The sequence below is a fragment of the Cariama cristata genome, unplaced genomic scaffold, assembly GCF_000690535.1.
Source record: "Cariama cristata isolate BGI_N322 unplaced genomic scaffold, ASM69053v1 scaffold5912, whole genome shotgun sequence".
Taxonomy (NCBI): domain Eukaryota; kingdom Metazoa; phylum Chordata; class Aves; order Cariamiformes; family Cariamidae; genus Cariama; species Cariama cristata.
Window position 1 is genome coordinate 38,346 of NW_009605392.1, and position 16,719 is coordinate 55,064.

Below are 16,719 nucleotides of genomic sequence, written 5' to 3' on the forward strand. Positions count from 1 at the left end.
AGTGTCAAAGGCTTTACAGAAATCTAGGTAGACAATATCCACAGCCTTTCCCTCATCCACTAACCTGGTCACATAATCACATGCTAAAACATGCTAAACATGCTAAAACGTGCTAAAACTTTCTGTATTTTAAAAAATGATTAGTCCATGTCCCCTCATTAAGCTACCCAGTAACATCCTGTACATACTTGTGGTGGGTTCACCCTGGCTGGATGCCAGATGCCCACCAAAGCTGCTCTATCACTCCCGTCCTCAGCTCAACAGGAGAGAGAAAATAAAATTAAAAGATCATGGGTCAAGATAAGGACAGAGAGATCATTCAACAGTTACCGTCACAGGCAAAACAGACTCAATTTGAGAAAAAATTAATTTAGTTTACTACCACAATAGGACAATGATAAATAAATCCTAAATCTTAAAACACCTTCCCCTCACCCATCCCTTCTTCCCAGGCTTAACTTTTCTCCCAAATTCTCTACTTCCTCCCCCTGAGCGGTGCAGGAGGATGGCGAATGAGGGTTGTGGTCAGTTCATCACACATTGTCTCTGCCACTCCTTCCTCCTCAGGGGGAAGTCTCCTCACACTCTTGCCCTGCTCAGCGTGGGTCCTTTCCATAGGGTGCAGTCCTTCAGGAACAGACTGCTCCAGGCTGGGTCACCCACGGGGTCACAAGCCCAGACAGCAAATCTGTTCCAGTACAGGTTCCTCTCTCCATGAGTCCACAGGTCCTGCCAGGAGCCTGTTCCAGCATGGGGTCTTCACAGGGTCACAGCTTCCTTCAGCATCCACCTGCTCCAGCATGGGGTCCTCCCCAGGTTGCAGGTGGAGATTTGCTCCACCATTAATCTCCATGGGCTATAGGGGGACAGCTGCACCACAGGCTGCTAGGGAATCTCTGCTTTGGTGCCTGGAGCACCTCCTCCTCCTCCTTCTTCACTGACCTTGGTGTCTGTAGAGTTGTTTCTCTCACATATTCTCACTCCTCTCTCCAGCTGCGGTTGCTGTTGTGCAGCAGTTTTTTTCCCCTTCTCCAATATGTTACCACAGAGGCACTACCACTGTCACTGCTGGGTCAGCAGCGGGTTCATCTTGCAGCTAGCTGGCATTGGCTCTGTTGGACACAGGGGAAGCTTCTAGCAGCTCCTGACAGAAGCCACCCCTCTAGTCCCCACTGCTACCAAAACCTTGCCATGCAAACCCAATACAATACTGCAAAGGATGGCATACAAGAGATATACTTATGGTAGTTTGCAAAAGACTATCTGTAGGACTACCTCCGCAAGGATGGAGAAATCCACAATCTCTCTGGGCCATCTGTGCCAGGACTCATTCACCCTCACAGTGAAAAAGTGCTTCCTCAAGTTCAGGAGGAACCTTCTGTGTTTCTGTCTGTGCTTATTGGCTCTGGTCCTGTCACTGGGCACTGCTGACAAAAGCCTGACTCCATTCTCTTTGCACCCTCCCTGCAGGTATTTATATATATTGACAAAGCCCCTCCAAGCCTTCTCTTTCCTAGGCTGAACAGTTCCAGTTCTCTCAGCCTTCCCTCATATGAGAGATTTTCCAGCCCCTTCAATTTCTTACTGGCCCTTCGCTGGGCTCTCTCCAGTAGCTCTGTATCTTTGGGGAGAGATGTGGAGCCCAGAATTGGGCATTGCACTCCAGATATAGCCTCAGCAGTCCTGAATAAAAGGGAAGGATCACCACCCTTGATCTGCTGGCAGCACTCCTCGTAATGCAGCCCAAGACACTGTTAGCCACCTTTGCTGCATGGGCACATTGTTGGCTCATGTTCAACCTGGTGTCTCACAGGGCTCCCAAACAACTTTTACAGAAAGCAGCTTTCCAGCCTTCAGTCCCCATCAGGTAACCCATATACCTGGGGTTTTTCCACGCCAAGTGCGGCAGTTTAAAATTCCCCTTGTTGAGCTTCATGAAGTTTCTGTCAGCCTGTTTCTCTGACCTGTCAAGGTCACTCTGGATGGCAGCATGACCCTCTGGCATATCAGTCAAGCCCAGTTTTGTATCATCTGCAAACTCTGCCCCATCATCCAAATCAATAATGAAGATGTTAAACAGGATTGAACCCAGGATTCTTCCCTGGCATACACTTAGGGAAGTCCTTCTTCTTGCCTTCAACATCTCTCAGATTCTATTCCAGGTAGGCTTTGACATTCCCAATTGCATTTCTGCATACTCGGACAAGCCTCTCAGGTTACACATCTCTGCTTCTACCCCCAGTGTTTTTCCTGTTTATGCTTGAGTTTTGTCAAAAGCTCCTTGCTCATCCATGCAGACCCCTGGCATTTTTGCCTGACTTCCTGCTTATTAGGATGGACCACTCTTGAGCTTCAAGGAGGTGAATACCAACCAACTTTATTGGGCGATCTTCCCTCCAGGGCCTTATCCCATGGGACTCTTCCACACAGATCACTGAAGAGGCCAAAGTCTGCTCTCCTGAAAGCCAGGGTTGTGGTCCTGCTTTCTGTCTTGACATCTCCTCTTAAGACCCTGAACGCCACCATCTCATGGTCACTACAGCCAAGGTTGCTTTCAGCCTTCACATCCGCAACAAGTCCTTCCTTGTTTGTATGAGGTCCAGCACACAACTTTGGAAAGGACTTTGTCACTGATGCTCTCCAGAGACTCTTGGATTGCTTATGCCTGCTGCTCTTCTGCAGCATTAGGTTAACTTACAACTCAGATGCAATCCCTTACTCATTTCATGGTCAAATCCAAACTCTACATATAATGTCAAGGTGTTGCTTTAAAATCAAGTTAGCTGCTCTGTCAAGGGATATAGCAGGAAACTTGAGTACATCGGTTGCTACAGTTAATATTACATTAGAGATGTACCTACAGTTTAGCGCAAATAACCAATTGTTAGCCTACAGACTCTACTGAATCAATCATTCTTGTATTATAATCAAATATGCTCCCTACAGCTTAGACATGGGAGAAGTTAGGCAGTAGGGATTGTCTTACCAGGAGAAATAAAGCTAAAAGAAGGAAAAGGGAAGTAAAGTGATATCTTCAAGATAGAAGCTGAAGAAGAGTGGTGAGAGATAGGCAAGACAATATTTATACGTGCTTCTTCCATTGGCTTTTCTCTACTGAAGAGTGGATCCCACGGACCACACTGAAATCAGATGTGTTTTATAACTCATTAGTCACTTTGGATCTTCTTTTGAAATCAGGAAGTTTTTTTCTCCCTAGTTGCTACATCAGCCCATGTAGGGGTTTCATATGTCTTTCACATCTGTCCATACAAATACAATTTCAAATTAATTTAAAAAAAACAAACAACCAACTAACAACAACAACAAAAAAAAACATAAAAAAAACAGGAAACAGAAAAAGTTAATTTGAGCTCCTCATATCTCATACAACAAGGAAACAACTTAATATGTAGCCTCAGTGATTGGTGGTTTGATTTAAACAACAGTTGATACAGGCATGGAAGTGGAAGACCTAACTGTAGTTCCCCAGAACAGAGACTATACAGAAAAGCTAGGTGAATCACACTCTTCAATTCACTCGCAGGTATAATTTCCAAATAAGTTAATAAAAAGGTAATAAAGTTAATAACGTTATGATACCAGAAACAAAATAATGTGTCTTCCTTCCCCTTCCAGACAGGAACAGTAACTTTCTGCAACTGTTTCAAAGGCTAGTCATTCACAGTCTAAGCTGGCTCAAGTTAGCATTACATTCATGTCAACTCGCAAGTAAGATAGCTCTCTAGAAATAACATAACAAAAAAATAAAATAATCACTTCTCAATTAAACTTCCTAAACAACTGTAACTCTTAAGTGTTCATAATCAATTCATGAATCAGTTTAACAACTGCAGCTAGTGAGGCTGGTGCTTTATTATTGACATTATAAACTCTTTCAGTAATATTAATTTTCACTCAACTACAGATGACCTTATAGCAACAAAAAGACAGAACCGTGAAGGTATATCTAATAACGCTTATAATCTTAACATAAATAACGATCCTTACAATCTGTTCCTTAGTGATGATCCCTCTGGCACAACGACAGCAAGGTGCTGGATTCCACAAATAACAATATTGTTTCTTAAATAATCTGAATAGTAAAAATTTAGGCTTCATCATGGTTCAGATACAGATGTCTCAATATAAAATTAAATGTCACCATGAGGAAAAGAAAACGTAACTGGTAAACTTTTAAACTAAATAATAAGGACTTGCAGCACAGCAGCATTTCTCACTAATTTTGATGGGCCAAGTACATGGATATATCACACTTTCACCAAGCTCCTGGTGTTCTTCTACCTGGAATTCTGCCAGATATTTACCTTTCTGTATTAAATGCAACATCTATAACAGACTTTTCTATAAAATGCATTTTGTAAAAACCATTTGGTTTTGTTTATCATAAATAGGCTGTTATGACAAATTAACCCTGCCATTCTCTTTCTGCTATATGTTGCCCAGAATGTCAGCTACTCGTATGCATCTCCTTTGCCCGAATAATTACAATCCTGAAGCAAACTGAATGAAGACATAAGAACAAGCTCTAATACCAAGCAGAATCAAAAACATCCTTTCTTAGCACCATTTTCAAGCATAAGACATGAAAAATATTAGTTGTGCAAGTACACCATCTGCTGGCCAAAAATTAACTTCGGCAAAAATATTCTAAAAGCATTTTGATCAGTGAGTGGCACCCATAACTTTCTCACCAACAGTTTGGTAACAGTGGTTTTTCCTTCTTTTCCTCTAAACCCCACTAGGCTGTACACCATGATGTGGCTGTCACATTAACTGCTCAGTCTGTTCACACTTTGCTCAGTGTCTATTCCTTTCACTAACATTTCCCCTTTGCTATTTGTTTATTTTTAAATAATACCCATTTAATCATAGCCATTAAGGTTTTTCTTCCCCACTCTTTTATTCCCCACTCCCTGCAACTTTCAGTGCTTTCCTTGTCTCCTCTTCCTATGCACCTAACATCTGAGTTAGGACTGCTGAACACTGCTCTTCTCACTTCACCCTTTGTTTTTTTGAACTCCCTTCCTCAGCCTCCAAATCCAATGACAGTGCAATTCCATGAGAAGCAAATCTCTGACCTTCTCTTTGACCAGTCAGCACTTCAAAATCAGGTATTACTGCATTCTCTTTTCTTTGGAAATGTTGCTCATGCAACAGTAACCTTAAGATACTAAAGACCAAAGAAAACACAATCAAAACAAAGTGTGCATTTTCAAAAGGTTATGCCAGAAGGCATTGTCTCCCAACGTTAAAGGAATAAAAAATTTATCAGAGAAGCTTCTATTTCTTGAAAGAAACACTGCATTCTTGTGCCCCATTTTGGTCTCCACAAAGCAACAGTCATCTAGAATGTCTCTTCACCAAAACGCCCCAAACCAGACCTTTCAATTATTTTCTAAATCATTTTTATACAGCTATTTCTACACACAATAGAATTTGGACTTGCTGCTTTCTCTAAACAATAGACTATTGCACATTTATAGCTATCCTTCAAAGATCACACTGCTTTAAGCCATCTTGGCTGACTGTATTTATCTTTGGACAGAGTCTTCAAATAATTTGTCTTTTCTGAAGAAATATGAAATAGACCACCTGCCACAGGGAAATTCTACTTTTTTTTTTTGAGTGATTGGAGAAGGCAGGTACACAGAACATGAAACAACTCAAGAACTCTACACATGGTAGATTGTTTTGGAGAAAAGTTTGCCTTGTATTTTTTAAATCCTCAAATCTTTTTTGAAATGCTAACATTTCTTCTGTTAGCCTCATTACTTAAATAATCCTTTCAAAATCCAGTTCCTATAGCTACTTACATAGCCTAATTGATATCAATAGATATTCTGCAATTCTTTGCATAATGAAATCTATGTTAAAAGTCCCTTTTTATCTGTGGAGATCATGGCAAGTAACCAGCAAAATTAATTTCTGTAGGAAGTATCCATTTTGTCTATTTTAATTCAGAGGTACACAGTAATTGTAAGCACATTTCAGGGAAACTGCAGGCATTCCAAGCATGTATAAAGTATAGCTATCAATTTTCTTCAGTGAAAGAGAGAGAAATAAAGTATTTAATCTTTTAATTAAAGTAAAAGTTTTTTAAAATATCACTAAATTTCCACAAAGGTACACAGGTAACATACATACTGAAATGCTAACAAATAAATAAATAAGAAGGAATCTCAAAGTTCTGCAGAGTTCAAAGTGAGGAAAGGGAAGAGTCTTATGATCAGGATCAGCAGCAATATCCTACTGTCTACAGAGAGAACTGTCTGACTCTTGCAGATGCAGAGTTAATTTCAATCTTGCTTGGAGTCTTTACAGTGAGTAACAAAGACTTCAAAAGAAAGACAGATTCTCAGTCACAAAGCAAGAATGTATCCTTTAAGTACAGTACCCTTTAAAAGAGGGCTGGAAGAGATAAACTTCATAAAATGTTATGCGTACTTCATCATAAATGCTCCCATTGATATCTGCTCCATAAATTGGTGCCACAAAAGTCAAGTTCTTCCAGTATTTACGCTCCAGATCTTCATAATCTACGTATCTTGGGGTACAGTATCTGCAGAGGAAGAGGTAGGCAAAGGTTCAGCATGGTCTTTCAATAACCACCTTCACAATGGGTTATGCTTCTGATCCTGCAAATTGAACACTAAGAGATCACTTTATTTCAAATTCACTGAAATATAGGAATTATTAGTTGTCCTGAATTCTTGGTTTCATGATTCACCATAGCATGCAACCTCCTACCTAATAGCTACAGTAACTGAAGTCATACACGTACCCATACAAGATTTTCTTCAGTCTCCAGCAGCTAAACAGTGCATCGACTGGCTGTCCTCAGGCTGAAGCCCTCCCTTTAGTTTCTCTATTATAAAAAAGCCATACAGGGAAAAGCCACTTAACTGACAAGTGTTTGTTATTTTCCTTCCTCACTACCAGCTCTGCAAAGGTAGGTCCTGCACAAGCTTGTGTCACAACAACATAAATGTACTAATTCTGCTGAGTACCAGCCCTGCCAGGCAAAACTAGTACTTTCTTCTCTTCTTCCTTCCCCAGAAAAACCTTTTGAGAAAAGGCACAATGTTTCAAACAGCTGATACCAAAAATTCTACCATGCAGTGAAAAAAATATTTAAGGTATTTTTTCTTTTTATTCCTTTAGTGTAGCACAGGGCACCACACTTTTATATGGATAAATATGTATATACTTTCAGAAGGTTTACTCTCCCCTCTTAACAGTTATTGAACAAATAATTTTAAGAACTACAAAATAGGTCCCCATTACCACTTACCAGAGGAAGAAAATTTTAAGTGTCATAACCTCAATTTTTCACAAGTAATATATGGGCAGAAACACACTGATCCTTTTTAATTTAGAAAAGAAGCCCAGTTTTGCACTTTTACAAAGGCATAGATATTATGGAACATTTTCCAATGAGCCTCTTTGAAAACTTTTCATGTCCTAGTTTCTCCTGATCTTGATAACAGCTTATTTTGTAACCCGTTAATATCTTAAGTTAACTTATGAGAGAAACTTTCCTTCAAACTAGGGCACTGTTACCTTCCTTCTTTATATTAAAATATTTTTTCTCTGTAGGATCCTTTGACTCATCTTCTAGAAACTATTCCCAGTTGTTTGTGAGGAAACACTGAATTAGCATTTATTCTTTTTACGTGGTCAAAAGGAATGGAGAATTCATTCTAGCACTTCCCTCTTATTGGAATGCCCACCAATTTGAAATTTTTTAGTATAGTGCTTAGTCCTTCACAGACTTTTTTTCCCCTCCCTTAATATCCATCTTGCCATAACCAGAACATAGAGATTCACTAGGTGCAGCTGAGTTATCTTAGATTAAAGCAAAAACTTCCAGGCGAGTTAAAAAAGATACTGTTTTATTTTCAGAACTACATGATAATAGGCCATTTTGGCATCTAGGCCCAAAAAAAAGAGTAAAATATTAAATATTAATACTCAGAACTCACATGTAAGTCTGTATCATCTTCATTATTTTCAGCATAAGCATTTGTTAGAATAGAAAGGAAAAAAGGTAGACAGAAAGCACCATGTCTTAGGTTTTTCAGATGTTTTCTTGCTGCCATGTTACCAGCTGCTTCCAACAACAGAAATATTGTGGTACCCTTCCACAACTTAGAAGACAGGAAAACCTCTCCTAAGTGAAAAAATCACCAGCTGCCTAGCACGATTCAAAGAAACCATAATATGGGAACAAAAAAATATTTGTCTTTCTAAGCAAGACCTCCATATACATACTTGTCACTGTTGGCCAGCTGCTTGAACTCCTTCACTGTCATTGGCTTTTTCTGAATGTTGTACTGTGTGAAGAGCCCCGACTGGCCAGTGACCATCTGCTGAATTGGAGCAGGAATCACCAAATCTTCAATATCATTATAATGTTTTCTTGGCTTCCACTCCTTTGGTGGGATAACCTTTAAATCCAGAAATAAAAAACAGGACATCAACAGTTGTAATATCAATTCAAAACATTCCAGAAAAAAAAAAAATAATCAGAAGAACCAGTCAAATATGCCCACATGCTCAAATGAACACTTGCTTACCAGCTGTTTCACAACTACTAACTGTCCATGTACGTGCTCCTACATAATGCAGAAAGCAATTCAAAATGGGCATAGTATTGCCTCAATTCATAAGCAGCAGCTCGCTAATCTACAACAGTTCAATCACGTGCAACTGTAGAAACATACACGGATATAATAACAGAATAGTCAAATATTTTATAATCAGAAAGCCTTATAATTCACTAACACTTCATACTGGAGGATATAAAATTGTTATCCTCAATTAAAAAAAAAGTTCATACAAAAGATTGCCAGTCCCCTGTCCAAATGTTAGTTGGTGTAAACAGTACGAATAACTTTATTTCTTAATGAAAAAATACAGCTATTTTAGCGAGCTTTAGATTTTAGAGTCTGTTTAACTTACTCTCCATAAAACTGCAGGGTACAACTCTATTACCGTAAGAGTTTGCCCTAATTTAGATATACTAGTTTTTATACTAACATGATTTAAACCTCATAATTAAAGATTAAAGCTAAGTGCAGATTAATCAATTGTAAAGTTGGCACTTTTATTTCAAATACAACAGAATTGCCCAAAGTTTATGAAAACTCCTCAGCAGATTCTAAAGTGTTAGCAATAAAGCCATCAGGAATTTCAAAGAACCCTGTAATCATACCAGTGTTCTTTAACAAACTACGTAATTTTGCACATTCCTTGCATACATTATTCTATCTGAAAACAGAAAACTCTCTAGATTGTAACAGTTTTAAAACTCAGCAACAGACATTTTTAATATATAATTTTGGTTTTGAACTTTTACTTGCCCAAAGGCACAATGATAAGTTCTTTGATCCACTCATCATACTCACTCATTCTTTTCCGTGGTGCTTAAACCAAATTTTCACAAGCATTGGCTTGGAAACTTTTAAAGTAACATACAACAAAGTAGGATGGCTTTCATAAACATGTATCTACCACATACGAATTACATTACTTGAATAACTAATTCGCATCTTAGAGGTAGCCTTTACACTAGGCTAGCTAGGCTGTTCCTCTAACATGCATTTCAGGATTCCACACAATATCATCCAGTAGAGATTTTGCTATTATATCACCCCGAGAAAGTAAAAATTCTAAAAAATAATACAGATAGATCCTGAGATCACTTGCTACCTTTGAAAAACAATCACAAATGGGCTAACTGTAATGCTGATGTACTCAAATAGTCCATCCCCCAAAGAAATCTGATCAAGACCATTCATGCTAGCAAACACACACTAAAACAGAAATATCAAGCTGAAGAAAAGTTACCAGGTAGTAACATACTTCCATACCTAATGTTTTTATTTTAAACATAAACAGGTGTTTTTATCCAGACTTTACACAGATGCAACTCCCTCTTTTCCTTTTTCCTTCCCAGCTTCCATGGGACTTCAGGTGTACAGGGACTACTTAGCAAGTTTCAGTGTTGTTTGCTTTTAGAGAAAAAAAAATAATCGAATCATCCTGTGATCCCTACTTATTTCTTTCACACAGATCTTAAATTATATGCACATCAACAAAATGTAAAATGTTGGTTTTGAAGTAGAGAAGTCATGCATTCAGAATATATGTATAGAAATGAAATATGTGCACAGAGATTTCCATTTTCATGATTATTAAGCATGAACTTGTAGGTTTGGCTAAATATATGAATACTGAAAAGCAAAATTTGCATTATCTTATTTAATTCAAGGTCAGTGTGTTTTAAGCAATAAAAATATTTTTGTGAATACAGGTTCAAAATATCACCTTCCAGCTAACTGCAGCATGTTTATTATTGTTGTAATTAGAGTCCCAGTTAGAGAAGTGAATGCTGTGGGGACTAATATGCCACACATCGTTTTAAAAGAAAACAGAGTCCCTGTCCCAAAGAATTTGCACTCTTCAACAAATGTCAAGGTAAAGGCTGCAGATGTTAAAATATCATGCCTAAAGCAACACACAGCTAGTCACTATCAGACCTGGAAATAATGATTAGGTTTCTGAGTTTTTACTAATGACCTGTCCCACTGTCCCTTTAGTAAAAATAACCTCTTCAAAGTCAGGCAAGTTAGGTTTATTCTACAGAAGGAACCTAGATTGACTTGTTCAGCCAAGCTGTTCAACGTTCAAATATAAAAAAGGGAAAACCTAAGGCAAGGCTTTCTCATTTACATATCTCTACATGTATCTTTCAAATATCCTAAGCATATCAACACCGTCTAGTGTTATTTAGTGTGATATATATTCAGTTTCAGATACAGATGTCTTAGTTATACCACTCAGACTCCTCCATGAAGGCTGCACATTAGTACAACTGAGGTTATTTCAGAGTCCTATCAACACATAAATTTCTGTTAAATGCTCTGTCATATACTGGTAATCTGCTGTTCTGCATTTGATTCTGAATGGCACTGGCTACTATTTCTATGTAGCTACTTCTGCCCCAACTCTTCTGAAAATTGTTTTTCTTGTACTTGCCAACATTTATTTTCAGTATCATGTTCCAAAATTACTTTTCTACTTGCCAATGCAACTGCAAATTAATTTACTATTTTACTCTATATAAATGCAGTTTGAGTCTCCAATACACTTCTTATTCAAGTAAAGAGCAACCAATCTACCAGTGTGCCTTGCTTATCATTTGTTCTATTGCTCTCATTCCTTGTTTTCCTTTTTAAGTATAGGATCCTCTGTAACAATAAGACTAAAACACGTTATCTATGCCTAAAGCTCATTCCAGACCTTCAAAAGTCTAATGGAAACTTTTAGTCAACTTGCTCTAGGGATGCCACTGTATATTATCTGCTCTGGAAATGCTTTAGTGTTGTTTGTCTAGCAACTTAATCATTTGTTTCAGGCACAGTATTAGGAACATTTATTTTTTTTAAAGATTTTATTCCCCACACTCCCCCAACTCCCACAATATGTGCAAGCCTTATAGTCATTTTATCCCCATTTACATACACATATTCTTCCAAACAGGTAATAGGTCTCCTCCCCTTACATTTTCACATTTAACCTAAAGTGTTGAGTATGTCTAATCTGTTTATGACCTCTGTTTAGAAGTCAAATTACTGTTTCTGCATATGGCAGTCTTTATTCCCTTTGCATTCACACTTGAGTCTGTACATCCTAGACTTAATACAAACTAAGTGCTCTGTAAGTTCATTTATATTACTATCAAAACACAAAAAAATTTTATTCTTGTAATTTTAAATCCAATTTCCAAAACTCAGAAAATGTCCCTTAAACTTTTACAGTATGAATTATTGACTTGATAAGATTTGTTTAAAAATACCTAGTTGAGGGGTTTTTTGTACATGTACATTTTTTTTGAGATATATCAAAAAATAGTGAAAATCAGAATATAAAAAAGTCTCAAGACAACTGAGTAATATGTAGCTACTAACCCACAGGCTGTACACAGCTAGAGATACTTTAATTGCTATTCTAGTATCAAGCAGAAGAAGGATAAAGCAGACCTACATGGTATGGTTAGAAGGGTCCTTCCTCAGTAACAGTACAACTGAAACACCACTAACATAATTAATCATTTTTAAAAGCATTTGTTATGCTTTCTTGTATGATAGACATTACTCCAGGTGTTCTGTAAATGCAGGTCAGTAGATATCTCATGTGTATATAAACACAGATACATAAAAATATATCCTGGGACTATCACATTTTAACAATTTGTACATGGAGAAGAGCTTCCCAAATGGTTTTGAAATGTGATAGATGGAATGGGAATTAAATCCTAGGTGTATGGTCAAAAAATAGACACACACATTTTCAAACATATAAGCACATGGATATTAACTTCAAACAAGACAAATTATACTATGCAAAATATCATAAATCCCTGACTACATGGCCAAGTGCTGCCGTCAGTGGGCGTGTTCAGTTTTAGTGACTTAACAAAAATAGTATGAAACCCCAAGTGCTATGAGAGTAGTGACAACCTCTGTAAATCAAATCTTGGAATTATTTTTAAGATTGCACTAATTTTCAGTCTCTCTTAACTGCATGTACATGTACAATTTGAGAGAACAGTAATTTGTAGCCAAATTTACCATCCCTACTACCTGATAATGAGATCTAATAATCCTGTCATTGAGAGATGAAGTTAATGACAGAGCCAGAAAAAAATGTCATTTCCTTTTTTGAAAAAAAATTCCATAGTCCAGATAAAACTACAAAATAAATAGTTAGAATTTGATAACAGCAACAACACTGAAAGATTCATCCTTAAGGAAGCAGCTCATGATCTCATCAGAAAAGAAAGTGGTTTCAATTTGTATTTAATTACATTTAAAAAAAAAGTCATTTGAAAATTTAAAAATTAATACAGGTTTCACAGTGTTAACTAAGGATATGCATCTAAAATTTACTACTCACTTCTCATACTAATCCTGAAAGCTGTCATATCTCTGAAGTACTTTGATTGTCACTTAAATTATTAGAATGGACTCCTCACTCATTTTCAACTCAGTTATGGGATTCTAATCTACATATTGCAACATTACACCACATTGAAGAACAAAATACCACAGCCTAACCTCTGTTCTTCCGTTGCCATCATCACCATTTTAGATTGATTTTTGACTAGATTAGTGTTAAAGTAAATTAAATACAGTATATGCCGGCATCCATGACACAGCCAACATCTGCATAATACTCTTTACTGAAACACCTGGTAGACGTCACTGTTGCATCTAGTATTTTTAAAGTCAGTTTCACATACTCATGTGCCTAACCTAAGAAGAAGTACTACTTCCTTTAAGATGTTTTAACTTCAAAACAAAGTTTACAGGAAATAAAGTTTACATTTTAAGTGCCACTCTTTTTAAAAGGACAGCATCAGTATATTCTATTGATATTATGTCATCTTTAACTTTCAGTAACAAGTGAATATAAAGGTATTTTTTTTTCTCAAAATTAAGAAGCTTATGGTTTTGAATACTATCAAATGAAAAGATTAGTTGCAGCCTAGGACAGATATAGCCATGATAGAGAGCATATCACAAATACACTTATTTTTAAACAAAAGTAGTTCATTTTTTGCTTTGTTTTTTTTTTTTTTTTTTTTTTCCAAATACGTTACACACTAACCATAGAATCATGGAATGGTTTGGGTGGAAGGGACTTAAAAGATCATCTAGTTCCAAACCCCCTGCCATGGGCAGTGACACCTTCCCCTACACCAGCTTGCTCAAAGCCACATCCAGCCTGGACTTGAACACTTCCAGGGATGGGACATCCACAGCCTCTCTGGGCAATCTTGTCCAATGTCTCACCACCCTCACAGTGAAGAATTTCTTCCTTATTATCTAATCTAAATTTTCCCTCTTTCAGTTTAAAGCCATTGCCCTTTGTCCTATCACTACATGCCCTTGTAAAAAGTCCCTCCCCAGCTTTCTTGTAGGCCCCCTTTAGGTACTGGAAGGCTGCTAGAAGGTCTCCCTGGAGCCTTTTCTTCTCCACGCTGAACAACCCCAACTCTCTCAGCCTGTCCTCATAGCAGAGGTGCTCAGTCGCTCTGTTCATCTTCGTGGCCTCCTCTGGACTCACTCCAACTATGAGGTTTGCACGTGCCTACATCTCAAGTCTGTCCAGATCCCTCTGGAAGGCATCTCCTCCCTCCAGTGTGTCAACCGCACCACCCAGCTTGGTGTTGTCAATAAACTTGCTGAGGGTGTACTCGATCCCACAATCCCCAATGTTGCCAACTCAACTGTGGCTCATATAACAGCTTCCTCATACAGCCAGAGAAAGCAAGGGGTACAATTTATGAATTCTTGTCTTTGTTTATACACAACATACCAAAGAAAGCAGGTACATTATGTATGAGTAAAGAAACTGAAATAGAAGAAAATCAGTATCATCTCAGTGACTGGTCATAAGGCATTGTCTATTTCATTGGCTAGGTCCTCATGAAACAGGATTAGAAACTACCAACAGTTGAAATAAAGTTACTTATTTAAACAATATGAAAATTAACAGGTTTTTTTTTAATGTTGAGTTCATGTACATAATCCACAGAATGATACATAGCTAGAATTTCTTGCTCACATACATGTTAATGGCATAAATCTATGGAGCAACTGATGTCACTATGATGAATTTGCTCTTAAGTTTACTACTCAAGATGAGAGGACTGCAATAGTTCATCTCTAAACAAGCAGGTTCCATAATCTAGTTAAATATGTGAAAAATTCAGCTCAGGCTTTCCTCTGTTGTCTATTTATCACATCTCTCCTGTTCACAGAGAAGAGTTTGAAAATATGACCGATATGTACTCTACTCTCAGAAATCAGCAAGTAAATAAAATACAAGGTCTTCAAAGTGTGAGGGGTTCAGATTTGCTTTGTTTTACAGGAAGCAGGGAGGAGGGAGCGGGCAGGGGGAAACCAAGAATTGCAGAGTAGTCTTCTCTTCTCTATTAAATGTCTTGACTTTGCAACATTAGCTTAAAAATCCTGTGAAGAACATGGCTACTCCCACTGACTACTTATAATTAAGCTAGGATTTCTAGATCTGCACTGTGTCCTGCTGGTCTGAAAAGTGGAAAACCAGATACAGCATAACTACTTAAATGATGTTGCATGGTGATGTACCATGCTGCAGCAGGTACACCTTGAAGCATCAGTGGCTGTGCATGAGGTCATGCTGGAGTACCTCAAAAGCATGTGGCCACAGATAAACCCATGACAGAGCAGGTACAACCCTGAAGGGAATTCAGCCATGGGTAAGGTCATGTCAGAGCAGGTTTACTTCCGAAGGGACTGTGGCAGTAGGTAAGCATGCTGAAGCAGGTATATCTCTGAAGGGATTGTGGCCCACAGACAAGGCCACACTGGAACGGGTGCACCTCAAAGCGACTGCGACTGTGGATAAGTCTATGCCGCAGCAGGTATACTGCTGAAGAGACTGTGGCCCATAGATAAGGCTTCACTTGGAGTAGGTACACCCCTAAGAGACTGCAGTCTGTGAGTAAGCCCAAGCTGGACCAGGAGCAAGGGGAGGTGTTCATTGGTCTAGTCCAAAGGAACCAAAGGTGAAGATTGTAACAGAAATACCTTTAAATTGTTGTAACCCAGGACTGAACAAGCAATGTGCCCTTGCGGCCAAGAAAGGCAAGGGTATCTTGGGATGCAGCAAGAAGAGCGTGGCCAGCAGGTCGAGGGAGGTTATCTTCTCCCTCTACTCTGCCCTGGTCAGGCCACATCTGGAGTACTGTGTCCAGTTTTGGGCTCCCCAGTTCAAGAAAGACAAGGAACTACTTGAGAGAGTCCAGAGGAGGGGAACAAAGATGATGAGGGGACTGGAGCATCTCCCTTACGAGGAAAGGCTGAGAGAGCTGGGTCTGTTGAGCCTGGAGAAGAGAAGACTAAGAGGAGATCTGATCAATGCTTATAAATACCTTAAGGGTGGACGTCAAGAGGATGGGGCCAGACTGTTTTCAGCAGTGCCCAGTGACAGGTTAAGGGGTAACGGGCACAAACTGAAACACAGGGAGTTCCACCTGGGGAAAAAATTCTTTACTTTGAGGGTGATCGAGCACTGGAGCAGGCTGCCCAGAGAGGTTGTGGAGGCTCCTTCTCTGGAGACTTCAAAACCCACCTGGACATGTTCCTGTGCAACTTTGTCCTGGTTTGGCTGAAACAGAACTATTTCTGCTTTCAGTAGATTTTTTTTGTTGTTGTCTTAGTAACTGCACTGTCTGAAGCTGACTACAGGTTTCAGGCAGTGCCTGCTTTCAGAGTTGATGGTGGTTAATACTGTAGGTGTTGCAGGGGTAGAAGCGGGATTGTTATGCAGAAAGGCCCATGGGTGGGTGCTTGTTCCCTGTGGGCTCTCTTGGGCTCCGCTGGGCTCCCTGCAGGGGGGAGGCGGAAAATGGGTCACACCCACAGGAACCGGCAGCGAGGACAGGTAACCAACGACTGACCAATGCAGTATTCCATCCCACCCACAGGAATACTTGGTATAAAACTCGGGGATCACAGGGGTCAGCCCTCTTTCCTTCATGGCCAGATTCCTGGTGGGACTCTGTTCGCTCTTCTGCCTCCGACCCTGACCCGTGCATCCCTGAATCCAGTTTCCTGCCTGCAGTGGAGTCCACCCCAGGATGTC

The 16,719-nt window shown here is 39.0% G+C and overlaps 1 protein-coding gene across 1 annotated transcript in view; it reads right to left on the minus strand.

Moving 5' to 3' along the window:
* LOC104158312 (lysine-specific demethylase 4C-like) overlaps positions 1 to 16,719 on the minus strand; it is a gene marked incomplete at its 3' end in the record, with an annotated part of 49,240 nt that overhangs the window by 30,223 nt on the left and 2,298 nt on the right. Inside the window, exons 2-3 of the mRNA XM_009695924.1 lie at positions 8,293 to 8,468; positions 6,466 to 6,580 (exon numbers count right to left, since the gene is read on the minus strand). Of these exons, the coding sequence (XP_009694226.1) occupies positions 6,466 to 6,580; positions 8,293 to 8,468 (291 nt within the window). The remainder of the gene's footprint in view (positions 1 to 6,465; positions 6,581 to 8,292; positions 8,469 to 16,719) is intronic.